Raw genomic sequence first — 27997 nt, 5'->3', positions numbered from 1 at the left:
AGGAATGTAGACAGTTACTGGACACACAAAAAGAAGCAACAAGCACATTATGCTGGAAAAATTTAATTTATGTAAGTATTTCTTATTTCTACAATTTCTTCTAAAAACACAATTTGGGAAGTATACAGAGTTTAATGATCCATTGAAATCTGTCCTAAGTACTGACTTATGGACAAAGGTAATCTGTAGCACTATTCAAGGGAATACATGCACCAATTTAAGAAAATCATGAAAAATCTCAATCAGGACAGTGAAACAGGAATTTTAGTCCACTTGTCACAAATAGTGGATTGTCCTCAAACTGTGTCAACTCATTTAAGGAAAAAATTAAAATGATAATTTGCAAGCATAAAAGGAAACACATATATTAAAAAATGTAGGGACTTATTGATAAACTGCAAATAATTATGGTCAGTTTTTCAAAAGAGTTAAAAATAAAGCACCATTCTACATAAACAAAGAAAACATTACAAAAACATTCAATCCAATTCCTAGTGGCTTTAGAGTAATACAAAATGGAAATATATTTGTGTGTCAGTACAAAACCTGTCTAAGCACGATATCCGATCTCTTGCTTATCACTTCTCATACAGAAAAACTTGTCAGTAGCCTGAAAACTTCTCAGCACTATATCACAATCTCTATGATATCTTTAAAAATAGATAAATGGAAAACAGGTCAAGATCACTAGAGTGGCCACAAAATAACATGGCCCATATTAGCACAGAGGAGGATGGGCAATGATGGTGATGGGGTTCAGCTGCAAGTTGCCACTGTATGGTAGGGAAGATGGAGATCTACAGCTGAAGCCTACTCACAAGAACAACTTGAGAGCTACAGCTACAGCATCTGCAAACACCCACAGTAACAGGTTATGCCAACATGAGCAATAATTTGTAAATTCTGTCATCTCCAACTTTAATATCACATAAGGAAACCAGTACATGCACAGCTGAGATGGTATCTCAAATTTGAGAACACACAAAACCAGTAGTCAGTGTACCGAGTCCCATCATGGCCAAATGTGTTTTGAGGTGTACAGATGATGGTTAGCCTGTTAGTACATGTGCAGCAGTGTCAGTAAGAGAAACTGTTGTGTGCAGTTTGATTGTTCATAATCATTTGGGGAAGACTGCAGTGCAAACTATACAGGGGGAAGCGAGCAGAGAGGTAGGGGAAGGTGGTGTATAGAACCACTTGTCAACTTCATGGTGAACTGTTTATCTTTCGCTGATGGTCACAGCATGTGTGGCATTTTCAAATTAAGTAACTTTTCCCAGCACTGCAAATGAGTCAAGGTATCTTCTGCAAGGTGTCACTGTGCAGTCATAAAGGAATGGTCCAAGCCGAAATGACTAAATTTTTTATACACGAAGAATACAGCTGAAGAAATATACTGTCAAAATTTTAGTTGCTAAGGTGCACTAAATACTTCTTTCAAAAATATTTTGAAACTGGCAAATTCATAGCCTGCCAGGCTGCTGGAGGAATTGCACACTCCTACCGGAACTCTGGTATACTGCGCATGCACAACACAGCACGCACATGTACTTGATTGACAGCATATCAGTTAACAGACAAAATGTAAAGTAAATTTCTGTAAGTATTGAGAATGGAGATAAAACTGAATTAATATTCATCCTGTTTTCTTCGTATAAACCTGCTAACAGCATCTGTCTGTTTTTTGGACTGATTTGAATGTTGTCAGCCTTTCACAAGAAAATATTAAATTTTAGAAGAAGTAGGTAATAACTGTCAATTCATGAATTGTGGTTTTTAAAGGCAATTATTGTGCCAGTAACAGTCCATAAAAAGAATATTTTCTTAGCCCTAAGGAAACATGTACAGTAACATCGTTCAGTGACAAAGAAAATCAGGCTGTGAATTTTTGATTACATGGAGGAAAGAGAAAGTGCTTCAAATGGAGCATTGTGGAAAGCCAGTTTCATTTGGTAAAATCTGAATGTGGACTGCATAATCTGAAAAAAGGTTGACACGAAGTAGTAAGAAATATGTACCAAAATGAAATTTGCAAGAGTGTGAAAAAAATATTCAAAAGATTTAGAAATGCTGATGAGATATGCTGTGCCATTACAGAGGGAGATGTGGGTGTCCCTATCCTCCAAATTGCAAGTGAGATGAAAATTTTTCATTTCCTAACTTCGACGTAATTAAGCAGAACCAAGAAATCGTATGGAACACGAAGTCACAAAATTACGAAGTTTACTTGGGGCCAATGTGTAGAGCAGATACCTTAATAGGCAATACTGTAGGAAACATGTGACATGAAGAGGCCAGCATTTGTTGGATACATAGCCAAATAGTCAAATTTCGTGAAAGAACCAGATGCAAATCACACTGCACCATTTCTAGGTGGGACGAGACATTCGTGTACAATAATGCCCCTGATAAGTGAGAGTGGATCACTGTTTCTGCAGCTTCATACCTATTGTTATGAACATGAAAGCAAACAGGCTCACAAACAAAAAGGAACGAGTGTTTAAATGCAAAAAATCTTGTAAAGGAAATATCAAAATCAAGAAAAAATGAGAAAGAATAATTTTGAACATTTTATTTGAAATGTCTCCTTACCAGTTGTACAAAATAATTCATCACTTTTGTTGGACATTTAGCCTGAACATGACACCTCTGTCTGTGAAGGTGACAACAAAGAGATTGTTGATAAAATTCAGATTCCATCCGGCACAGGTAATGCATCTGAACCCCTCTATAATAATTTTTTAGGCAAAGGAAAACATTTGTCACATAAATACCAGTCAATATAATATAAAATAGCTCAGTCATTTCAGGTTTATCATCAAAACAATACTCAAACTTCAGTCCTTTGTGCATTATCAGTTTACATCACTATGTTTTACAAATCTGATCAACTATGCCTGATACACAGTGCAATACACAGAACAATGGTATCCATCCCCAATCCATGTAAATCAAAACCAGTAATTTCTGTGAAGGGCCTAAATGCATTAATTTTCCTTTTATCTGATGCGCATGGCGTAAGGATATTTTTTAACAATTATTCAATAGACACCCTGCATTTTTGTGGAAACTATAGGAAACTTTTAAAAATTATTGTTACATGTCACAGGACCTGTTATAAAATGATGTATTGGGTGGTTATAATTAAACTTTCCCTATTTAAAGCACTGTAACATGGAAACTAATTAACGTATAAGTACAAAACTTGGTAGCATTAATTTCAAGGATGTGAGGAAGAGAGAATGCAGAATCAATCCAATTTTAACACTTTTAATGTGCTGCTATTACCATTACATCCTGGTACCATTACTACTACAAAATGGACTCAATATGACACACATCAGTGTCCAGAAGTGTCTGAAAGGGAAGGATTGTGTTCTGCAAAGAAGATCAAAGCATGTCTGTAGGTATGCTGGCTATCTCTCTTGATGTGCTGCTCTTCAGATCAGCATATATGTGAATGTTCCTCTGGTAAACCCTGTTCTTCAGATAGCCCCACAACCAGAAATAACAGGGAGTGAGATCAATTATTCGTGCCGACCAAGCATTTGGAAACTACTGGCTGATAATTTAATCATTTCCAAATGTGTTTCGGAGAAGCAGGTGTGGCTCCATCATGCATGAAAACTGATTAATTCAATGCATCTCTCTCCTGTAGGGCGGGTATGACATGCTGGCGAAGCTTATCACAGCAACACTGATCAGTCACACTGCACATCTTTGGTACTTGAGCGCCAACCTGTTAAAAGAAAAGTACCAATGACGAACATAGCTGTAAAGCCACATCATATGATGACACATTCACCATACAGAGAAACTTCATCCAAAGTGACTGCAGGTTCCTCTCACCCATCAGAGAAAATGAGATTCACCTGTCCATGGGATTGTCCAGGGCCAGCCCTCGTCAACTTCAATCCTTGCGAGAAAGTGTAGAGTGAAATCAACACGTCGTCGTGCGTCCTGTGGTGCACAAGCTGCTGTACAATACATATTTTGTGCAGGCAGCGTTTGAGAATGGTCTGAAGCACCTTCCATACAGTGGACCACAGGATATTCAATTGTCATGACACAGCACATGCACTACCTGATGATCAGGAATTGCGCACAGTGTTGTCTACCATAGCAACAGCGATTTCCTCAAGAACCTGTGGTGCAACCAGCCGTCTGCCTCTTCCCGGAGCAACGTCCAGTTCTCTAGTTGATTCAAACTACTACTTCATGCTCCACACAGCAGGTGGAGAAAGAGGACCCTTCCGTGATCCTGTCAGCTGGCGATATTCTTGAAGTGCAGATGCAGCATTACCATTGTTTCAATAAGAGAGCTTCACCAATAATACCGTGCTCCTTTTTTCCAATTTCATGTTGACACATCAACAAACTGTGCCTGGTTAGGTGTGATAGACTATGAATCACCATGACTGATCACAGCACCTACTTGGCATAGTCAGAACTGGTTGGTGGTGCTGTGACGCATGGAAATCATGCATCCCATAATCTGGACATTAATGCTACCAAGTTTGGTACTTATATGGTAATTAGTTTCCATGTTATAATGTGTTAACTACAGAAAGTTTAATTACAACCACCCGGCTTGCGTAAGAAATATCACATTTCCACAAATTAAAACCTCAACTGTTGAAAGTTGTCTGCAATGCAACATCAAAAACAGCCCTGATTTTTTTTTTCCTCTGACCGTCACCTTGGTAAGTACTGCATCTGAAGCAGTCTATCGATACAAACTGCAAGTTCAAGAAATTTATGGTATGTGATATTTTTGGTATGGTTTGTGCGTTTAAAATTTGCAAGTGTGCATGCAGGAATTTTGCACGCTACGCTCCACTCCACTCTCTTATGAAGACTGCATCAGCTCTTCGTTAAGTGGCACATTAGGCAGTATGGGCTGTACAAACTGCTCTTAACAGCAGTTAGTTTGTGGCAAAAATGAGTAACTTCCAATTCTTAAAAAAAGGAAGAAGAAGAAGAAGAAGAACAACAACAACAATTGCACTTGCACTGTGTCTTAGCTGCTAAAATTTTGACTTTGTACTTCTATCTGTGTATTCTTCCTGCGTACAAAATTCCCAGGTAGGTTTCGACATGTCTGGTTAGACCATTCCCTTGGCAGTTTCCTAATTTACTTCACTTTTGCTCACACTGAACTATGATGCTTTTACACTGATGCTGAATTTATACGAACTGTGGTGCAAATGCTAAACTACTGTGCCAATTATTTCATTCACTCCTGCATCTCAACTCCACCCTCATAGCACATACAGACTGACCTGCCGCCTCAAATCAGCCAGTTCCTCTTGGGGAGATCGATTTGTTTCATCAGTCTCACCAACAGGAACATCAGTACTTGCCAAATTATAGAAGAGACCATTCTGTAACAATCAACAAGGAAATAAAATTCACTAAACCAGCAACAACTATTTGTTAAAATTTATATACAAGCAGCACAATTTGGAACTTTAGACAGGCTACTGGTATGTAACAAACAAGTAACTATCTACTGGATGCATTTACAGGGTGACAATTATTGACTTATATGATAAACGTAAATTAGTAACACACTACAATGGAAAATCCAGGATGGAATGTAACAATACCAGAGCAGGAAAGTTGCTACTCACCATATAGCGGAGACGCTGAGTCGCGATAAGCACAATAAATCTTTGTGCCTATCGCGACTCAGCATCTCTGCTATATGGTGAGTAGCAACTTTCCTTCTCTGGTATTGTTAGTAACAAACTACGGTGTAAACACACTTTAGTCAACATGTAAACGTCACTACAGATATTAGGATTTAGTTTATGACATGTTCAATAAGTCTGCCATCGTTGGTGACGATGTGGCACAGGCGAACACTGAAATTCTGCATGACCCGCTAAAGTGTTGGAATATCGGTGCTGTCGATGACCTCCTGAATGGCTGTTTTCAGCTCAGTAGTGGTTTTGATGTTACTGCTGTACACCTTGTCTTTAATATAGCTCCACGAAAGGAGGCACACATGTTCAGATCCAGAGAATCTGGCGGCCAATCTGATGTGACTCTGGATAATGGGGATGAAATCATCTTCCTAAACCTTCACGTGCTGCAAGGTAGTCACCGTGCCATCAAGGAATATCACAATAATTATTCCTTGACTGGACACTGCGTAATGCACAGCCACCCACTGAAAGTGAAAGAGACTTCTCTATCGCGAAATGCAGATTCTCAGTTCCCTTTATGCACAAATTTTGCTTACTGACAAACACATCCAGATGAAAGTGTGCTTCATCACTAAACCAAACCATACTGCGCATACTGATTCCCATCATGCTCTGCGGCCAACCGCGCAGTTTGAACATCCTAACACAAACCATTCAGAAGTTGTGACAATTTCATTTCATGCAGTTCATAATTGTCACCCTATAATTACAACACAGAAATCAAGTTATTAATGCTAAATGACATCCCAAGAAAAACATATTTTATATCTTACTGCTCATTACAGCTAATTGCACTGACAAAATTGATTTTTTAGAAAATGCACTTTTCACATAGCAAACACGTAATGGAAATGGCTAAGCAGGGATGGCTAGAGGATAAATGTAAGGACGTAGGGACGTATATCTCTAGGATTAAAATAGATACTGCCTAATGGAAAATTGAAGAGACCTTTGGAGAAAAGAGAACCACTTGTGTGAATATCAAGAGCTCAGATGGGAAACCAGTACTAAGCAATGAAGGGAAAGCAGAAAGGTGGAAGGAGTATATAGAGGGTCTATACAAGGGTGATGTACTTGAGGACAACATTATGGAAATGGAAGAGGATGTAGATGAAGATGAAATGGGAGAAATGATACTGCGTGAAGAGTTTGACAGAGCACTGAAAGACCCGAGTCGAAACAAGGCCTCGGGAGTAGACAACATTCCATCAGAACTCCTCAGTAACCTTGGGAGAGCCAACCATGACAAAACCCTACCATCTGGTGAGCAAGACGTATGAGAAAGGCGAAATACCCTTAGACTTCAAGAAGAATATAATAATTCCAATCCTAAAGAAACCAGGTGTTGACAGGTGTGAAAATTACTGAACTATCAGTTTAAAAAGTCACGGCTGCAAAATACTAACATGAATTCTTTATAGACAAATGGAAAACTGGTAGAAGCCTACCTCATGTAAGATCAGTTTGAATTCCGTAGAAGTGTTGGAACACATGAGGCAATACTGACCATACAATTTAACTTAGAAAATAGATTAAGGAAAGGCAAACCTACGTTTCTGGCATTTGTAGACTTAGATAAAGCTTTTGACAAAGTTAACTGGAATACACTTTCGAACTCTGAAGATGGCAGGGGTCAAATACACGGAGCGAAAGGCTATTTACAATTTGTACAGAAACCAGATGGCAGTTATAAGAGCGGAGTGGCATGAAAGGGAAGCAGTGGTTGGGATGGGAGTGAGACAGGGTTGTAGCCTCTCCCCGATGTTATTCAATCTGTATACTGAGCAAGCAGTAAAGGAAACAAAAGAAAAATTCGGAGTAGGAATTAAAATCCATGGAAAAGAAATAAAAACTTTGAGGGTCGCCGATGACATTGTAATTCTGTCAGAGACAGCAAAGGACTTGGAAGAGCAGTTGAACAGAATAGACAGTGTTTAAAGGAGGGTGCAAGATGAACATAAAAAGAAGCGAAACGAAGGTAATGGAACGTAGATGAATTAAATCTGGGGAGCAAAATAACTGATGATGGTCGAAATAGGGAGGATATAAAATGTAGACTGGCAATGGCAAGGAAAGCATTTCTGATGAAGAGAAATTTGTTAACGTCAAGTATAGATTTAAGTGTCAGGATGTCTCTTCTGAAAGTATTTGTATGGAGTGTAGCCATGCGTGGAAGTGAAACATCGACAACAAATAGTTTACAGAAGAAGAGAATAGAGGGGCTTTCAAAATGTGATGCTACAGAAGAATGCTGAAAATTAGATGGATAAATCAGATAATTAATGGAGCAGTACTGAACAGAATTGGAGAGAAGAGGAATTTGTGGCACAACTTTACTACAAGAAGGGATCCGTTGGTAGGACATGTTCTGAGGCATCAAGGGATCACCAATTTAGTATTGGAGGACAGTGTGGAGGGTAAAAATCATAGAGGGAGACCAAGAGATGAATACACTAAGCAGATTCAGAAGAATGTAGGTTGCAGTAGGTACTTTGAGACGTAGAAGCTTGCACAGGATAGGTTAGCATGGGGAGCTGAATCAATCCAGTCTCTGGACTGAAGACCACAACAACAATCATGTAATTTGCCACAGTCATCTTTATGTAACACTAATTAATGTTAAGTTCACGGGCAAATCTGAAAGTTTGTTACATATCTGAAATAGTTACGAAAAAAATCTATGCAACCTCAAAACTTAATCTTAACATATTAATTGTTTAAGTTTACTGGAACTGCAAGACCACACTTTTATATGTAAAGCAAACAAAAAAATGTCTTCCCTACCATTCCAGTAAAAATGTGTAGTGCTTCAGCGGGAATAAATAAATAAAAGATCATTTGACCATGGGCTACTTATTGAAGGAAGGCAAATACAACATCATATTCAATATTTGAGTCATATGCTCCTTAAAGTATTAGAATTTGTTATTAATGATCTATACATATTTCTGTAAACATATGCCTATGATTGCACACATTCTAACAATTCCAGTACATTAAAAAAAAGTGTTGACAAGTAAAAAATATAGTTACCTTCAATTGAGTGTCGAATGGGTTGAGAGTTTCAGCCTGAAAAACCAAACAAATCTGGTTACTCATTAGCAAACAAAGGGTCAGAGGAGATTAAAACAAAAGCACAGGGAAATGAGATACTACATGTGTGGGAGGGAGGAAGTAACAAGGCAAAAGGAAGTGACAAGGCCTAACAAGAGGAAGGAGAGGGCTATGACAAAGAAGAAATAGAAATTATTAAAATGGAAACCTCACACACTGATAAATGGGGAAATGAAACAGCAAGTAATACCCTTCACCTTCCTTAATCTTTTACTATGCATCTGAGCATAAGCTGTTATAAAATTGCCTGACAGATTAGAACCAAGCTCTTTGGTTGAACATGTTCTCTCTCATTTTACATGTAATGCCCTTCTCAAGTGAGCAGCCCAGTTACCCCACTGTTTGCAGTAAGACCTCTGAATAGTGTGGAAAGTAAGAAGTACCTATTGGCTGGTAGACTGTACATGGAGTGAGTACAGATAAGTAGTAGTAAAAGGACTGCAGGTAAAGAGAAGTGTTTGGGTGGATGTATATTTCTGGTGCACAGTTTTAAACAGCTGAGGAATCTTAACACAGGACCAGTAAGTATGAAATTGGACAATATTGCGAAAAGGTTATATCATCTCTGCTACATCTTGAGTAGCATTCTATCATTTTCGTAATACTGTCATTATTCCATCCTGAATTTTCCATTGTTTGAGTATGAAATTTGTTATTTCCAATCTTAACAGTCCATCAGTTTGACATTTAGCTAGGAATTTGGATACAGGAAATTACTGTTCCAAGAAGTAGTAAGGTTACATATTATGTTAATTGGTGAAGACATTTAGGAAAGCAGAACTGAAATGGAAGCACCAACTCCACAATTGGTAAATGTGCAATTAGTGTACACCCTGAAGTTTTACTTTTTAGTATATTATCCATAGTACTTCAGTATCAAATAGAACATTGAAGTTTAATGAAGAAATTTATAGACACATCCTTACCCTCATCAAACCGTTCTCTTCATTCTGAATTGGCTGTCGCATCACATCACGTGCAGGAATTTAAAAAATAAAAAGAACAAAAACTACATTACATCAAGTTGCAAAAACGAGCTGTCACATGCAAAAGTAAACAACTGCAACAATTATAACACAAGAAAATAAGGAAAATATTACTGTAAGCTATTACATCACACAATAATCATGCAGTAGAATGATTTGACTTGCAACATTGCAAACAATGACAACAACAAAAAACAGAAGTTGGCTGTATTAACAAAAGCAGATTGTATTAACTTGTCTAATTTGAAGTCCCCAAATGAAAATCTATAATCTATTAACAGATTTATATAATCAGAAATTCATTTCACTGAACAATGCACCTTCTCTGACATGACACCATGAGGAACATTTTTAGCATTAAGTTTAAGGATGTTCTTGAACTCTTACAATCCATTTTCACAGAATATTTCAGGAACAAATTATAGGAGAGGTCACCATTTACTTTTCAACACTTGAGCCCCTCACCAACCATAATCCAAACATAGGTAATGTTCCTTACCTTACATAACTTGTGAATCAGCTCCCTAGACACACATCAGTTTATAAAAATTTTGTTGAAATTCTCTGTGATGCATGAACAGCTATAACTATATAACTGAACTTTATCGGTGTCTAAACTTGTATCAAACTATGGGCTCAACTACAATGTTGGCCTTTGAACTATGATACACAGATCAAAGTCGTTGCAAGTGGGCAGGGGGAGGCTTTTGATGAATCTTATCACAGTGCTGGTGCCAGTACTCCCCCATCACATTGCGAAATACTCCCCATCACCAAGCGAATGAAATGGTTATTGAAGCTGAGCAACATTGCTATGCTGTGTTCAAAATAATGAACTGTTAACTGTACTGCTGCTTGCCAGTGGGTGCCTATAACAAAATGCACTCTCAGACTCTTACAAGGCGATAGCCGCTGGTTGGTCTTTGAAGAAACAACAGAATGGCATCGAGCATGGTGGTTGCCAGAGTTTTTAAAGGTCCACTGGCACTACATCCTGGTAAGGCAATGACTTAAAAAAAATTGTGCCAGTGCCAACCTCATGGGATGAGCAGCAGCTGTGGCTCATCTGCTGGGACACAGAAACTGCCGACTGTTTGCCCCCAGGGATTACCTAAAATGACACAGACTCAACTGTCAGAATGGCAGGTTTTCCTGTATTCCATGAACATGATGCTGTTCCTTTCAAACTTGAATTTTAGTAAATTATTAACCTCTATTAAAATTTCAGCAGCCCAAACTCAATTCCAGATTCACATTCCCAATACGCCGTCAGGAATTAGTATTATTATAAAGCTTCTTTCTTCTGTCAAATTTGTTTAATGGTTTGTGATAAAATTTTCAATTACTTCAAAATAAAATAAATACATAAATAATGAATAAACCGGCAGATTGTTCATTATCGAAGGGTCCTAAATCCATCATCCAATTACTTACAGACTTGTACCTGACTCATCCTTTGTTTTCGGTCTCATGCAGCCGCACACATGCACATCAGGGCTTGTGATGGTCTTGGGAGAGTTCGTAACACATGGTGTTAGGCTTTCGGTAAACAAGTCTGCCAGTGGACAAGACTTTGTAGTTTGACCTTTTTTTCTCCTCCAATGAGTCTTCCGACTAGTTAGATGCGCTGCCAGAAATTCCCCTCCTGTGCCAACCTTTTTACCTCAAAGTAGCAATTGCAATCCCTTTGCTGGATGTATTCCAATCTATGTCTTCCTGAACAGCTCCCTCTGGTTCATTATTGGAAAAGAAATAGAACCTGTAAACATGCAGCCAATGTTTATACATCACAATAGATTTCAACAAATTTGCCTAACCTATCTAGTACTACTTTCGAAAACCTTTTGAGCCTACATTTTTATGTGGAATCCGAACGGGGTGTAGCTTCCATCTTTATTACGCATGAAGCACTCTCACTATGTGGTAGAAATATGAACCATACATTAGTTTTTGAACATCCTCTGGTCATTGTGATGAAGTCCACTTTTACTCAGTCTTCTTCTCCAGCTCATTGTTACCTCTGTTTCATGTGTCTGTGTCAGAGCAGTAGGAACAGTTACTCAGTGTCCATACACTGATCAGGCATAAAATTACTTCTCCTCCTCCTCCTACTCTTAAGATATATAAGATGGTCTTCATTGCCATCAGGAGTGTACTTTTGCCACACTCCTTGTAAGATTTAACAGCAATGTTTTCTCTTACTGTAGACCATGGCTCTCTTATCCACTGACACACTTGTTTGATTGTAGGTTGTTTCAAAATTCCCTTCAGCATGAATTAATGTTGGGTTTCATCCAACATCCATTTGTTCCATTCCTTTCTCATATACACTTGAAATGGTTTATTTATCGAGATATAAAGAAGTTGCAAAAGTGAAATAAGTCTTCCCTGAATAATAGCAAGTTCTCCATTTCCCTGCCTCAGCTGCTCTTTCACAGAGTTTGTCAAATTATTACTAAACTGATCTACCACAAGAAGTCAAATCATCTTCAACAAAGCACCAGTCTTGTCCATCCGACCCTTGTCATGTACATGAACACCACCTGGCAGTATTTCAGAAGGTTTTGGCACTATTTTTCACTTGAAAATAATCACTGGTTTTAGTTTAATACAATCAGCAGGACATTGAAGGGTAACAGTGTAATGCATTTTTTTCATGCCTACTTCTTTTTACAGTTAGTTTGAACACCTTTCATGGCAACAGTTCTGTTTCTCAGCACACCAAATGTCAGAGAAGCTTTGTCCATCTCCACTGTTTGGTTTAGTTTCACACTTTTTTTTATGCTGAATAATGAAGTGATGGAAAGATAATATTCTCTCTAGACACTCTAGGGACATTTTCTGAGATACTTTGGTTTGCATGCTAAGTCTATGACACTTCATAAATCTGTAGCACCAACCAACTCCACCATTGAAGTCTGTTAAATTCCACAGTAGTGCTAGCTTACGAATGTATATTTAAATTGACTCCAAGGCTATTTTCTTGGTGTTTATGAAACAATTTCAATACATAATCTAGTTTTGGACATTTTGCACTCAGTCCTCTATTTGCACCATTAATCTTCCTGATTTTTTTTTTCAGTTGTTCTTTACTAGTCCGCCAATTGCAAAAGGTTTTTTTCTGTTAGTGGAGGGCCGAAATGCCACTCAGCTGATCTGTTTCAATGTTGTTCTGCATGTGTTACTACTTTCAATTTATAGCTTGCATCATACTAATACCTTTTCTTTTTTGTCATAACGAAATTAGTTACTAACAAAAATGTTTTACTGTTACCAATAACACAAATAACTTTCAATTAAAGTTCACTGGACTGCAGACTGCAATGATCGATCATAAGCTAGACAGTGTTCTGGATTTGTGATGGCGGGACAGGAGGGAAACAATGTTATCAAGCTTGTGAATCGCCGCGATGCACAATCGTCCCATCAGTGCACTACTGTTGCCAGCTGACTCCAATGTTAACAGAGAGAGGTTTCCGCAGCATTGAATATATGGCCATTTTTATGAATGGTGGAAATCTTAAACCCACCACCCGCAAGTGCACACGCCCATGCACACACACACACACACACACACACACACACACACACACACACACACACACACATATATATGCTGTGGCTACACTTATTTGCAATTTGAACATTTCAAATATCTATCAAATTCTTTCAGCTTAGCAAACTTCATTCTAAGAAATATCTAACTGAAACTTACACTTCCACAGACCAACATCCAAACATTCAGAAGTAACAGGTAACTTTAAGGCCTTTATGAATCGGGAAACTAAGTTCCAAGTGATTTTTGCAGTCATTACATAATGACAAAAATGAATCCAGGCTACCTCACAACCAATAATTTCAGGAAGTGTCTCAGAGATGCACAATATGAAAGTTGGATACCTTGCATTGGCAACAGCAGCTTACACCTAGCAATAACGCTGTGCATTACAGATTTCTGGGCACACTCAAAAGTTAATCAGAAGTGGAGAAGTACATTTCACATTATAGGTGATTTTTCCTTCTTTCTTGAGGGGGGGGGGGGGGGTTCAAGTTGGGAGGGAAGCGGGGTGACACCAAAGCAGACAAAAAATAGTATCACAGTGATAGTGATTGCTGGAGTATTTAATGAGGCCCGAGTTTGGACTTCCAGAGTGAGTAAGTATTACATTTCTACTACACAGACAGGTAATAAAAATTTAAGTTAAAAAAGAATACTAACACAATATTACAGACAGTTGATAGAACTTTTTTAAAACGTTTAAAACAAACACAAATGAAAAATGACAATACATCTTGAGACAAACAAAATGATTCAGTACAAATACAAATGTGGCAATTCGAGGAAACAGATCATCAGGTCATTTCAGTCGCCATCTGACAGACATACAATTAACAGAAAAAAAATTGGAATGTGTTTTTGTAAGATCCCACAGTAAGGGAGCAATAACCCCTCATGCTTTAGTTCATTAACGGAAGAAACCTTGTCCACAACAGCCATAAATATACCCCAAAAAGTAGTGAATGGATGTTTAGGAACCAACATAGTTCACCAAAGAGGAGTAGTAGTGTCAGCATTAAAGTCATCAGGAGGAAAATCTGTACGCCATCTTGCATTTCTTCATTGAATTCAATGCCAAAAATAAGTTACATGGCCTGTACTATTGCTGCAGAAGGCTACACACTAAAGGGTTTAGTTTCCCTCCCATTTGCTATACTGATGATAGAAATACAGTGCATTTGTTAATAACAGTAATATGTGGTGGATGTGAATTGTATTTTAAGGTGGCATGCATACCTTACTTCACCACCTTACAGGCCTGAGTATATAATACCTAATGAATTGAAGGGAGTGCCAAGACTGCAACAATAATGGCTGATGTGGAAATCAACTGACGTAAAATCTCTTCAGCACACAAGTGTAACTTATTGCACAATAAGTCTATAAATTATTTTAACACTGTATTGTGTGCTTTAGTTAATTTTTTCCTTCTGAGCAGGGAGCATAGGGCACCGGAGTATATGCAGCCCTTGCGAATCACAGCTGTTTCACCAGCAAGTTCACCTTAGCCCATACATTCTGTATGAAATGTAAGTCTAATGTCCCTGCAAGGCCATTAGAGTTCTCAATTTTTGCCTTGCTCAAGAAAACCATCCACAGGTTGATTACTGGTGTGGATAGTCAAAGGTGATGCTGACATTGAGATTCTGTCCAGCAAATTGGGTAACATTATGTACTCTATGATACAAGGACATCATTGAGCATGAAGACAACTATCCAATGTAATGCTGAATTGTTAAATGTGGCTTCGATCTTTCACACACAAAACTAAGTTTTACAAAGCATTTGTTCAAGTCATTTATTGTAATGCACTTATGCTCTTAACAGAATACATCACTGTATATTTATTCCCAGGAATAAAGCAACGCATTGCGCACAGCTGGACTAATTACACATTTACAGACTATCTGAGATGCCTCTACCATGAATGACCATGGGTGCTGAGTACACTAAATCCATAAAACCAGTGTGTGTAATCCATTAGGCACTATTTCAGAGTGAGCAGTCTAACTCGCTTTTATAATTACTTTCAAACTGAGTTGTTTATGTATTTCCCTCCCAGTTCATCCTCAGTCATTGTAATTTCACTGTAATTATATACTACACCATTATAAATGGATTCTCATTGATTGTATTATGAAAACTGACGAAAGCAAATTTTTGGAGAGTAACCCATGTACTAATTTGTTTATTGTGATATATAAATTTAATGTAGTGCAGTGAAAATCCATGCAACACCATGACTAAATTTATCAGTTAAGACATAGGTATTGACTAGAAAGAAACAGAAAAGTGAAGGATTACTGAACATAATCAAGAAAATAAATTGAGTGCCTGCTAAATAAGCTGGGTGCAGCTAGCAATCACTTAGGGAAGAATAACTAGGATAAAACCCAGATATACAGAAAAGGTAAACTGCATGTGTGGAAGGGACATCCAGAAAGAGAAAAATAAAGGGAGACGCACACGCGCACACACACACGCACGAGAAACAGAACCATTCAATATTGTACTTTACAATACCTACACAAAGGCTGCATATTTTAGAATATGATTACAGTTTGTGTATATCTTTTCTCCAACTCAAAGAGTCCTACGCTGTGTGTACTAGAAGCCTCTCTCCACCAGAGACGAAATCTCTTAAAATTCAAACTTATTCAATTTTTGACTGGTATGTTTGAAAAATTAAGTACTAACTTTTAGCTTCACTAAAATAAGCACAAAAACCATAGAACTGTAATAAAGATTCATCACCCATAACCGGAATAACACCATCTTTTGTAACCATACTGTTGCAGTTATGCGTATCTATAATGTTAGAGTCACAGTGAAAACAACACCACCCTTTCTTCACATCATGTCTAGCCCTTCTCTCTCCATCGCAGAAAGTAAAACTTCATTCATTTTAGATTTTTAACCACAAACTGAATTAATAAAAATTTACCTTTTGCAGGTGTCGAAGCAACTTCAAAAGCATTGTTTTATGATTGACAATATCTTGGCAGATTGAATGGTACGTATGTCGGTCCAACCATAGTCCACCATCTTCACAGTCCGATCCAGATGCCGAAGCAGAAGACTACAACAAATATTTCATTTGACATGTAACAGTATTGTATCAAACATTGTTATCTGTGTAGTGCATGTGTAAATACTGAATTATGCAAAAGAAATGATCTGAACTAATTGGGGGACATGGGTGTTCAGAAAACAGGTTTATTCGGATAATCTAACTGCACACTTCTATTTACGTTTGTAAACTACATATACTTATAACAACACAACTCTTATTATTACAAAGGTAAGTCCAATAGGAAGTTGTGTAGTGCAGCCTAGTGAATGAAAAACATTTCGTATATTTGCACTTTGCTTGTACAATATATAAGTATAGAATTAACACACTAAAAAAATCTTAATTTTGGTAAGTCACACATTTTTTCGGAACAGGTATCTGATGCTGGTTGCTTTCATCTACAGGTTCAAACAATTGCAAGACATTACCTGTACACACAAATGTTTCAGAAGCAGCTGGTACATTTTAATCATCTTTTCTGGACCATTAGTTGGTGAAACACTGCAACATCAACTTCATCAGTGACTAGGTTTAAAATTTCGTTACCTTGCATCTTTGGTGCCCTGGATCTGCATCATCAACACTTACCCATTCTTAAATGTCTTCTTCATTACATCATGGCAACCTGGTTCTAATATTGAGCATTTCAGACATATCGTTTGGCTTGTCATTTTCAATTGTACTTCGAGAACTTTCTGCCATATTGACAATTTTATTCCAGGCTTTTTTCAAATTCTGTTCCTTTACAGTACCATGCATGGCATCTTTCAATTCAGTATTTTCATGATTTCTTAACAGACCACCTCTCTTCCTCTTCTCTGTGATACCATTCGAAGGACTTAAAAACACCTTACTTCACGGACTGTAATGAAGTAGTTAATTAGGTGGAAGAAACATCACTTTTATGAACTCTTCCTTTTCGTTTAAGACATCACATGATGGACGAGTTGATGTGTTGTCAAGGAGCAGTAACATTTTCTCCCTTATCCCATTATTTCACTGATGAGCTTTTACAGAGGGTACAAAAACTTATACAAACTATTCCTTGATAATCATACTATCTATCCAGGTGTTCTTTTGTGATATTTATGCAACAGGCATCACAGACATATTACCATATTTTACAGACTGCTGTTTGTTTCTTTTAACAACAACAAGTATATCTGTAGCTACCAACAGCATTAGCAGAAGCTAAAACAGTGATACAGTAGTTTCTTATTTTAGGATCCAGCACTGCTAATTTACAATGTGAAGCAAGAGTTTTTCTTGGCAAAGCTTTCCAGCTGAGCCCAGTTTCATGAGAGATTTTAATGTTTGCCAGAGCATAGTAATCCTCTAACAATATGTCCTTAGTCTGATTTTGAAAGAATCAGCAGACAAGTTTTTCTCCTTGAACTTTAAGCTCACAAATACTGTGTCGTGACAAAGTTTGTTCTTGATTGGAAATTTAACAGTCTTCCAAGAATCTCATTAAGCTGAACTGCCTTCTCACATAGAATGGGACCACAGGTTATGTTCTTGTGATCTTTTCCATGTAAACCACTTGGAAAACATGTTTCCTGCTACATGATGGAAGACAGTGCTGTTTCATCTCCTGCCTGTCCTTAAATAAATTTCCATAATTTACTTCCTGTCTGGAACCATTTCTTTTTAGCTTAATATCTACTTTTGCTTCACGTTGTGCAAGTTTCTGATCACCTATAATTTTAAAGTTGTTTAGAACCATAACATCCACCACACCTTTCTTATTAGTAAGAATATAGCTAACTTCAATTTTAATTCTATATGACACTAGCAATGTCCGTATGTTGTTTCACTTCTGAAAGAATGTATATATTAAAGATAGATGTATCATTTGTTTTGGCAAATTTTAACATACTTTTTTTCAAATCAATATGCAACTTCATTCTTTGCAATGTTTATCTTGTTTCACTTCAACATGTAACTTTTTCACTGCTGTTATCATACTCAAGTTATCTACTGAAGAATCATTTGTTAACACTCAAACAACTTTCACATTAAAATCCCATCATCTTGAAGTGGTATTACTGTTTGTCAGTTACTGGAGCCTTAGTAGTAGTAGTAGTAATAGTAGTAGTAGTACAGGGTAGCCTCCCCCTACACTGTACAGTGGCTTGTGGAGTCTGTGTGTAGATGTAGATGCCTTATTTTCCCTTTTGAGAGTATGGGCACGTTGGTACACAGACTTCAATGATTTCCATGTACTACTGTTCTTTTGTTCTTAAGGTAGGTCTGGCCCTTTGTTCTGTGGATTCCTTCAATATGTCCAAGACAGTTTTTAATTTTTGTATTTAATATAAATTTTCTCCCAGCCCTTTTTGTCTGCAGTAAACAATGGCCAGATTTTAACTGACTTTAGTTTTCTTTATTTTGCTACACTATCAATAACCGTATACATATATATCTGATCAGATCAACTGGTGTCAATTAAAAAGACTTGTACCAGGTGACCAGTCTACCCGATTGGTGGCCCTAACCACATGACATTTCATTTCATCTTTAATTACTTTTTCAACTCTACTTAACTATTTCATATCCAAAAGTTCTGCAATTTATTGTCCCCCAATAGAAAGTAGAAACAGTCATGATTGTATGATCCTTGTTATTGTCTAGTAACCCAAACTTCAAACAGCAAAGTATGAGCAAGGAGGTAACATTGCATGGCTGATGGCAAAAGCCATTGCATTACCTTCCTCAGTCCACTACCAATATTTTTTCACCTGGGCCAGAGCACCATTGTCCCAGGAATGTGATGTGCCATCAGTCTCCAACATCCCTAGCCTCGCAGAACCCAAAAATGTTTGGCAAGAGATGCGAACAGAGATGAACCTCAGCAAAGCTGAACTCAAAATGGCCAGTTTGCACACTGATCAGTTACTAGCAGGATCCTCAAGTCTTAGTCAATACCGTCATGTCAATTTATCACTCATGTAGTCTAAAGGGTACTAGTCTTTAACAAACTACATTGTCTAGAAGTATCTCCCATGAAGTTATCAACCACGACTAAGATTTAGACCACACATTACGAAGCATGTTCAGACAGTTAAGTGTACTATGGTCATAATGGTCTGTGGTTTCTTGCTTTTTGGGGATTAGCAGCACTGAGTGGTAGAGGGGCATCCCTGACCAGAGCAAGCAACTTGGCAAGATGGTAGTATATAAACTTACGTAGTGTCCGGTTGTATGAAAGATACCAGAAAGAAATCCTGCCAAGTGACAGCCACATGCTGTGATCCGCTTCCTACTTGTGGAAGGAACAACAGCCAGAAATTTTTTTTCCATGAATCAAAATCGTGTGAGTAAGTGGTTTCTGAAATAAGCCACTTTCAGTTGTATATGAATTTTAACAGGAACATGACATGTTTCATGTCAAATCACATGTTCTGGTCTACATTTACAGGACAGGAAAGGGACAACTGACATTATGATAAAACAACAGGTACTTAACCTAATAACCTGTGCAACCAATATGAAATACTCTCACATCAGTAAAACATTTAAGTCCTGATACAGGGAAGAAGCAGACTCAACCTTCTCAAAATAGAATGCAACAAACATGACGATGTAGTTCAAAACGACCAGTTTAAAAACTGGTCATTAAAAGTGCATTTAGCTACCACGAAAAGGGCAAAATAAGAAAAGGTAAAAAGCCCCAGTTAGCAACATTGAAAGCCCATGGTTAAAAAACTTACTTCACACCAGGAAGCAGCTGTCAGCAACCCTCCAACTGCCTTGCTGTGCAGGGCCACCACACTGCTAGTCAAGCTCGAGTGTCGCGGAGGGAAAGTTATGAACATTTTTGCGCATATCTGAATATCATGGGAATGACTCAGGCCTCAATTACACAGCACAACCGTATAAACTATAAAATATTTAGTTTAAACCAAAGAGATCAGGTGCAAGACCATATAACAACAATCCTGGGATCAATAACGAAGCAGTTGAACAACTGTAACATTATGTCCTTGAAAGGCAACCAAAGTTTGACAATAAATCTTAATTTCTTAACTCCATAGCCTTAGATTCTGCATAATTTCAATCTCTTCCAGAATGTTTGGGATCCGCCCCTTGCCCCCTAAACTTCTCTGTGTAAGACTTTTAAATTATTAGCTACACCTGGTACGGAATGGCGAGTACCACATTAGTGGCTACTGAAGTAGACATCAAATTCCTCAGACTCAAAAGTTCTCAGAACCTAACACCACATCCTCCGCCAGTCTGCCCCACATATCTAACAGGACAGCTGCTGCAACTGGTGGTTTTGGGACTTTGGTGAAGGCCGAACAAATGTTCATGACGAACAAAGGAGTGGATGACTGTTGCATTGGTGGGGAAAAAAAGGTCAAGGAAACTGTTCATGGAGATAGTCAACTGACAGAGCACAAAATTTCTACCACATTTCTATAGTTCTCAAGAATAACCTTATGAGACACTCAAGGAAACGCTGGAATACCAGAAACTGTGTGCAAGATGAGTCCCAAGAAAGCTGACAGAGTATCACAAGAAAAATTGAATCAATAGTGTCCGCAAGTTTCTTGTGCGACTTGACTTTGATGACGACGATTTTCCAAGCTCTATTGTGACCGGAGATGAAATGTGGGTTGTTCATTACACACCTGAGACAAAGAGTGTCATCAGTGATATCACACCAATTTCCCATCTGCCAAAAGAAAGAAAGATTCAAAACCACAATTTTGGGCAAAATATCATGGCATCAGTGTCTTGGGAACAAAAAGGTATCATTTTGGCTGAATTTATGCCGAAGGAGGAGATCATCGGCACACAAGGATATTGCAAGGAGAGGTAGAGGGAGGGGGGGGGGAGGGAGGGGGGGGGGGAAGAGAGAGAGAGAGAGAGAGAGAGAGAGAGAGAGAGAGAGAGAGAGAGAGAGAGAGAGCATTCAAAACAAAAGCAGACTGCCAAGAAGAGGAGTGTGCTTGTTGCACAATACCCGTCCTCTCACAACCTGTTCTGAACCAACCAACCAACCCACCCTCCACAACAACTGCTGACAGACAGCAACACTGAGATCATCGAAAGGAATGGAAGAACTAGAGGGCCAACGTAGGAGGAGCAGCCTTGGCAGCAGCATCAGCATACAGGGCTATTACAAATGATTGAAGCAATTTCATAAATTCACTGTAGCTCCATTCATTGACATATGGTCACGACACACTACAGATACATAGAAAAACTCAAAGTTTTGTTCGGCTGAAGCCGCACTTCAGGTTTCTGCCGCCAGAGCGCTCGAGAGCGCAGTGAGACAAAATGGCGACAGGAGCCGAGAAAGCGTATGTCGAGCATGAAATGCACTCACATCAGTCAGTCATAACAGTGCAACGACACTTCAGAACGAAGTTCAACGAAGATCCACCAACTGCTAACTCCATTCGGCGATGGTATGCACAGTTTAAAGCTTCTGGATGCCTCTGTAAGGGGAAATCAACGGGTCGGAATGCAGTGAGCGAAGAAACGGTTGAACGCGTGCAGGCAAGTTTCACGCGTAGCCCGCGGAAGTCTACGAATAAAGCAAGCAGGGAGCTAAACGTACCACAGCCGACGGTTTGGAAAATCTTACGGAAAAAGGCTAAAGCAGAAGCCTTACCATTTACAATTGCTACAAGCCCTAAAACCCGATGACAAAGTCAAACGCTTTGAATTTTCGGAGCGGTTGCAACAGCTCATGGAAGAGGATGCGTTCAGTGCGAAACTTGTTTTCACTGACGAAGCAACATTTTTTCTAAATGGTGAAGTGAACAGACACAATGTGCGAATCTGGGTGGTAGAGAATCCTCACGCATTCGTGCAGCAAATTCGCAATTCACCAAAAGTTAACGTGTTTTGTGCAATCTTACGGTTTAAAGTTTACGGCCCCTTTTTCTTCTGCGAAAAAAAACGTTACAGGACACGTGTATCTGGACATGCTGAAAAATTGGCTCATGCCACGACTGGAGACCGACAGTGCCGACTTCATCTTTCAACAGGATGGTGCTCCACCGCACTTCCATCATGATGTTCGGCATTTCTTAAACAGGAGATTGGAAAACCAATGGATCGGTCGTGGTGGAGATCATGATCAGCAATTCATGTCATGGCCTCCACACTCTCCCGACTTAACCCCATGCGATTTCTTTCTGTGGGGTTATGTAAAAGATTCAGTGTTTAAACCTCCTTTACCAAGAAACGTGCCAGAACTGCGAGCTTGCATCAACGATGCTTTCGAACTCACTGATGGGGACATGCTGCGCCGAGTGTGGGAGGAACTTTATTATCGGCTTGATGTCTGCCGAATCACTAAAGGGGCAAATATCGAACATTTGTGAATACCTAAAAAAACTTTGAGTTTTTGTATGTGTGTGCAAAGCATTGTGAAAATATCTCAAATAATAAAGTTATTGTAGAGCTGTGAAATCGCTTCAATCATTTGGAACAACCCTGTACTTGTTCCCCATCAGACCAACATGACCAGAGACCCACATAAATATCACAGTGGCTCTCCCTCAAGAGTGAGCAAGTGGAGGCTTTCTTGGACCCGTTGTGCTAAGGGATAGACTGTGTACAGGACACACAGGCTCTGAAGGGCATACAGTCTGAGCAGATGACAATTCAAAAGTCTGTGTTGCCAAATGTACTGCATAGCCTGATACATGGCGAAAAGCTATGCTGTAAATATTGGGCAGTGTTCCAGAAGCTGATACCATGGTCAGTCCGAGAGCCATCAGTGTACACTAATTTCTACGTGAGAGTCAAGATACTTACAGTGACGGATCGAATATGGAGTAGTGTCCTTAGGAAGCAAATGAAGTCTGAGGTGAATACAGGCTGCCACACGAAGCCAAGGTGGTGAAGGATTCACACCCGCTGGGAGAGTGGTACATAGCTTGATGTTTATCAACCAGAGCAATAGCCAAAAGCGAACTCAAGACGGTAACAATAGAGGGAAGTGCCCCACACTGGCAGTCGAAGAAGTTAACGAAGGAGGAGGCAATTTGACGGGTGGAAACACATGGCAGATGAACAGCATGCGTATCCACTGAGAATAACACACATTGGTATAACATTCGTAGTTCCACAGATTCTGGGTAGAGACACTAAACAGGGCTAGCGAAAGGTGCCAGTGGCCAAACTGATGTCACAACGATGGATTGTACTTGGACGGCACAAGATGGACGGACATGCAGATGCATAAACAAAACACACAAATTCTGATTTGGAACAGGGACGGGATCGGTACAAACGAAGGTGGGTGGCCCAATCTGCTCCCCAGTAAGTACTGCTGAGGACATGTGGAACACTGGCGTGCCAGCCACAGCAGGCAAACAGGTGATACCCGTTGTAGGACCAAGAAAGTTTTCTATCAAGCATGAACCCCAGGAATTTTGTTGTTCCAGTGAACAGAAGAGCAACAGGCGCAAGATGTAAAGATCGTGGAAGAAATCCATCACGCCATCAGGAATTCATACAAACTGTTTTGTCAGTGGAAAAGTGAAAGTCACTGTCAATGCTCCACATGTAAAGATGATCGAGAAATTGCTGAAGACGCCATGCAAGCAGCCAAGTCCATAGAGAACTCCAGTAGATCGCAGACCACAGATTTGTCAATGAAAAAAAAGCCAGAGCTGCCTGGTGAGACACAGGCCACAATAGGGTTCATGGCTACTGCGAAGAGAATGATGCTCAGGACAAAGCCTTGAGGCAACCCATTTACCTGGATAAAAGTGTCCAATGAAGCAGAACCCATACGTACCTTGAAAACTATCTTTTAAAAATTCTGGAAGGAAATGGGGCAGGCAGTCTCGGATGCCCCATGTGAAGAGTGTACAGAGGATATCAGTCCTCCAGAAGGTGTCGTAGGCTTTCTCCAAATCAAACAACATGGTCACAGTCTGGTATTTCCACAGAAAATTGTTCACGACATGGATTGACGAAGTGACAAGACGATCAACTGCAGAACGGCATGCTCAAAATCCACACTGTGCTGTGGTTATAAATTACAAGGCTCAAGCCACCAGACCCATCAGGCATGAATCATACATTCCATCACAATGCAAACATAGCTGGTGAGGAAAATGGGGCAGTAGCCAGAAGGAAGGTGTTCGTCCTTACCGGGCTTAGGTATGGGTATGACACGCCAGCATCTGGGAAATGTGCCACCTGCCCAGATACGATTGTACATGTGAAGGAGAAAGTGTTTGCCTGTAAGAGAAAGGTGCTGCAACTTCTGAATGTTAACATCGTCCAGCTCTGGGGCACAAGACCATGATCTAGCTCGTGCACAGTAAAGGCAGCATTGTAGCATTCATGATTCTGAGAGGAGAAGGGTATCACCTGAACCACCTATCTTCATTTCCTATGGGGGAAGGTGGAGTGATGGTGGGTGGATCTCAAAATCTCCAAAAAATAGTGGCCCACAGTGTTGGAGATGGCAATAGGGTCCACAATGACAGTATCTGCTAGGGTCAGGTCGGAAAGTTGAGTAATGGACCTTGGTCCCAGAGAGCTCTTGGAGGTTGGCTCACACATCAGAAGAGGGAATGGAAGTGTTAAAAGAACTACTAAGTGAAATCCAGCTAGCTTTGTGGTATCCCAAAGAATGAAACACTGCCCACGCAACCATTTATAATGAAGGCAGTTCATCATTGTATGAGTGTTCAACAAGCGGAGAGCATGTCTCCACGCTTTACGTGCGTCGTGGCACACCTCAGTCCACCAAGGGATTGAGACATGGCACCGTAAAGATGAAATCCGAGGATTGCAATGTTCTAAGGTGGTAAGGATAACATTTGCAAGGTATTCTACCTTGTCATCACAACTGGGGAAAAAGTGTTCGTCGAAGGTCACCAGGAAGGAGTAAAGCCTCCAGTTGGCCTTAGAAAGCTGCCAATTGGGTCTACACGTAGCTGGGGTAGGAGTCATCAAATGGGTAGTACATGGGAAATGGTAGCTTGAGGACATGTTGGAGAGAACGGACCACTCGAGACGACTAGCGAACTGGGAGTGCAGAACGAGCTGTCCAAATGGGAATAGGCATGCATGGAGTCTGAAAAGAATGTGCATGCTCAAGCGTTAATGCAGATGAGGTTGAACTGATTGAGAATGTCAGCCAAGAGGGCTATGTTTGACACGTTTCAGGAGAGCCCCAAAGGTGTGGAATGCATTAGTCACCGAGCAGGAAAAAGGGATGAGGGAGTTGCCCAATAAGCTGGAGAAAGTCCGCCCTGGTGACACTGACTGATGGAGGGAAAATAAAGCGAGGAAGGAAAATGTGAACTGCAACAGCTTGAAGCCGGGTAGTCAGGGCGATGAGCTGACTATGAAAGTCATCCCCAATGAGCAGCACGACTTTCCCTCAAATGAAATGCGAGGTCAATGTAGTCTTGAGGATGCAATTTTGTTTCTTGGAAGCAGAGAAAATGTGGATGCTGCAATTCCATGAACAGCTGTAACTACTCCTTGTTGCATCTAAAGCCACAAACATTCCACTGGAGGACAGTCATGATGGGGGAAGGGGAGGAGAGAGAAATGAAGGTTTGTCACCCCAGTGGCTGACAAGTGCCAGCCTTCAAAGGCTCACTGCTACAGAGCGCATAGGCTGGAGGATCCTGAACCATGAGACCTACAGAGGCATCAGCATTCTCCCTTGGCCAGTCTGTAGATTCCAGGGCAGAAAAACAGTTGGTGGAGTGCACTGGTGAAACGGAGGTCAGCTATATGAGGATAGCATGTGGAAACACTGTTGAAGAGGATCTCAGTCAGTGGAGGAGACGACCGTTTGCCTTTGTTTGAGTCCTTGGAGCGTTTGCGGTTGAGAGAAGAAGATTCGAATGTCTGTTGGATGAGGGATGTAAAAAGTCTTTGCAGGAGTATTCCTTCTGTCCTTTCTGGGCTACCGATTGTGTAGCAGGTGATTTTGCCACTGGAGGCGAAGATTTGGTGGGTTGTGGCACAGCTGGAGGAGGAGAAGACAGGCATGCTCCCATGGCACTCAGTGATTTTTCAACTGTGGTGCTGAATTTGAGGTCACAAGTCTGTGTGGTCATGTCCCTTGTGGAGTGAGGTGTAGCAAGAACAGTACTAAAGTTGCCAGAAGGCAAAACACAGAGCTTTCAACTAGCCAACAACTTGCGAGCGACTGGGTAAAGCACTTTTTCTTTCACCCAGATCTCCTGGACGGTCTACTAATCAAGATACATGGGACATTCTTGGGATGAGGCTCCATGGTTGCCACTGGAATTGATACATTGCAAAGAGGATGGGAGCAATCGCCCTTGTGAGCATCCCTACCACAAGTAGCACATCAGGCCGTGTTTCAATAGGACATTCGAGTATTGTCGCAACACTGGTAGCAGCGCATCAGGTTTGGAATGTAAGGTCAGACCGTGATGACTTCATAGCTTACTTTGATCTTTGATGGAAGCAATACTGTATCAAAAGTGAGAATAAGAATGCGTGTAGGCACTAAGGATGCATCAACCTTTTTCATCACCAAAGGACCACAGTAACGACCTGATCCGAGAAGTAAGTTTGGATTTCTCCCTCGATCAGACCATCAAGCAGTCTAGCGTAAATAACACCATGTGAAGAATTCAGAATTCGATGGGCCATGACACAAACATGATAGCAGTCTAGGTGCAAAGCTGCAAGCAGTTGTGCTTGAGAATCACAATTAGTCTCCAAAAGCAAAGTGCCATAGTGTGAACAAAAGCAGGATTTCACAGGGCCTATAACTGCATCACCACCTCTCTGATTAATAAATAGATTAACCGTAGCAAAGGTCTGACCATCTTCAGTACATGAAACCACAAGGAACTGAGGTGCAGCTGGTACAAAATTTGAATCTTTAGCCTCATTCCATATATGTTTAGTAGACGTATACCAAGATGATGGCTGGCACATTGTGAGAAAATCCTATGGTTGTCAGTATCTCCAACAGCTTGCTCCTTCTAATGGGGGGCTCACCTCAGGGAGCGGCTCACCAGCCTTAAGCTGACTGTTCACACCTCAGGTCACACCTGACAGAGAGACCAATTGGCAGGTTGGGAAGGTAACACATCAGGCAATCACCACTCCCTGGGCTTAGCTTGTAGAAGGGGGAACGTGCGAACACCACCTTTCAACCCAGAGCTGGGCGTTACACGTTACCCAGCACCTGTTACACATCACCTTCAGGGGCTGGCCTTTAGCATCACATGGGGAAGAAAAGAACAAAGAAACCTCAAACGTTGAAACCGAGGAAGGATAGTAAAATGAAAAAGAAGGAAAAATAAACAGTGAAGGGTCTGTTCTGATGTCAGGCTACTGAAAATTCAGAATACATCCCCAAAAATATCCCAGACATATTCCGCAACAGAGGGGAAGAAGAACAGCAGGAGGACAGACATGCAGCATGAAAGGGGAAAGGTGCTGCAAAGGCTGGGGTCCCATGATAGCCACACACTGACTCACTAAAGAGTGGTGAACCCCCAAGGGGGGGGGGGGGGGGGGGGGAAGGAGATTATCAACAAGTGTGAAGACTGATGTGGCATCCAGCAAT

The 27997-nt window shown here is 40.1% G+C and overlaps 1 protein-coding gene across 6 annotated transcripts in view; it reads right to left on the bottom strand.

Moving 5' to 3' along the window:
• Positions 1–27997, bottom strand: part of LOC124613943 — a 596835-nt gene that overhangs the window by 13176 nt on the left and 555662 nt on the right. For 5 of the 6 annotated variants that reach the window (XM_047142701.1, XM_047142747.1, XM_047142729.1 and 2 more), the window contains 4 exons: positions 16315–16449; positions 9752–9784; positions 8745–8780; positions 5283–5384 (listed from right to left, as the gene is read on the bottom strand). In XM_047142701.1, the coding sequence (XP_046998657.1) occupies positions 5283–5384; positions 8745–8780; positions 9752–9784; positions 16315–16449 (306 nt within the window). The remainder of the gene's footprint in view (positions 1–5282; positions 5385–8744; positions 8781–9751; positions 9785–16314; positions 16450–27997) is intronic. The other variant, XM_047142711.1, reaches the window with a different exon arrangement.

Source organism: Schistocerca americana, chromosome 1 (assembly GCF_021461395.2).
Source record: "Schistocerca americana isolate TAMUIC-IGC-003095 chromosome 1, iqSchAmer2.1, whole genome shotgun sequence".
NCBI lineage: Eukaryota > Metazoa > Arthropoda > Insecta > Orthoptera > Acrididae > Schistocerca > Schistocerca americana.
This window is presented reverse-complemented; position numbering and strand designations above follow the sequence as displayed.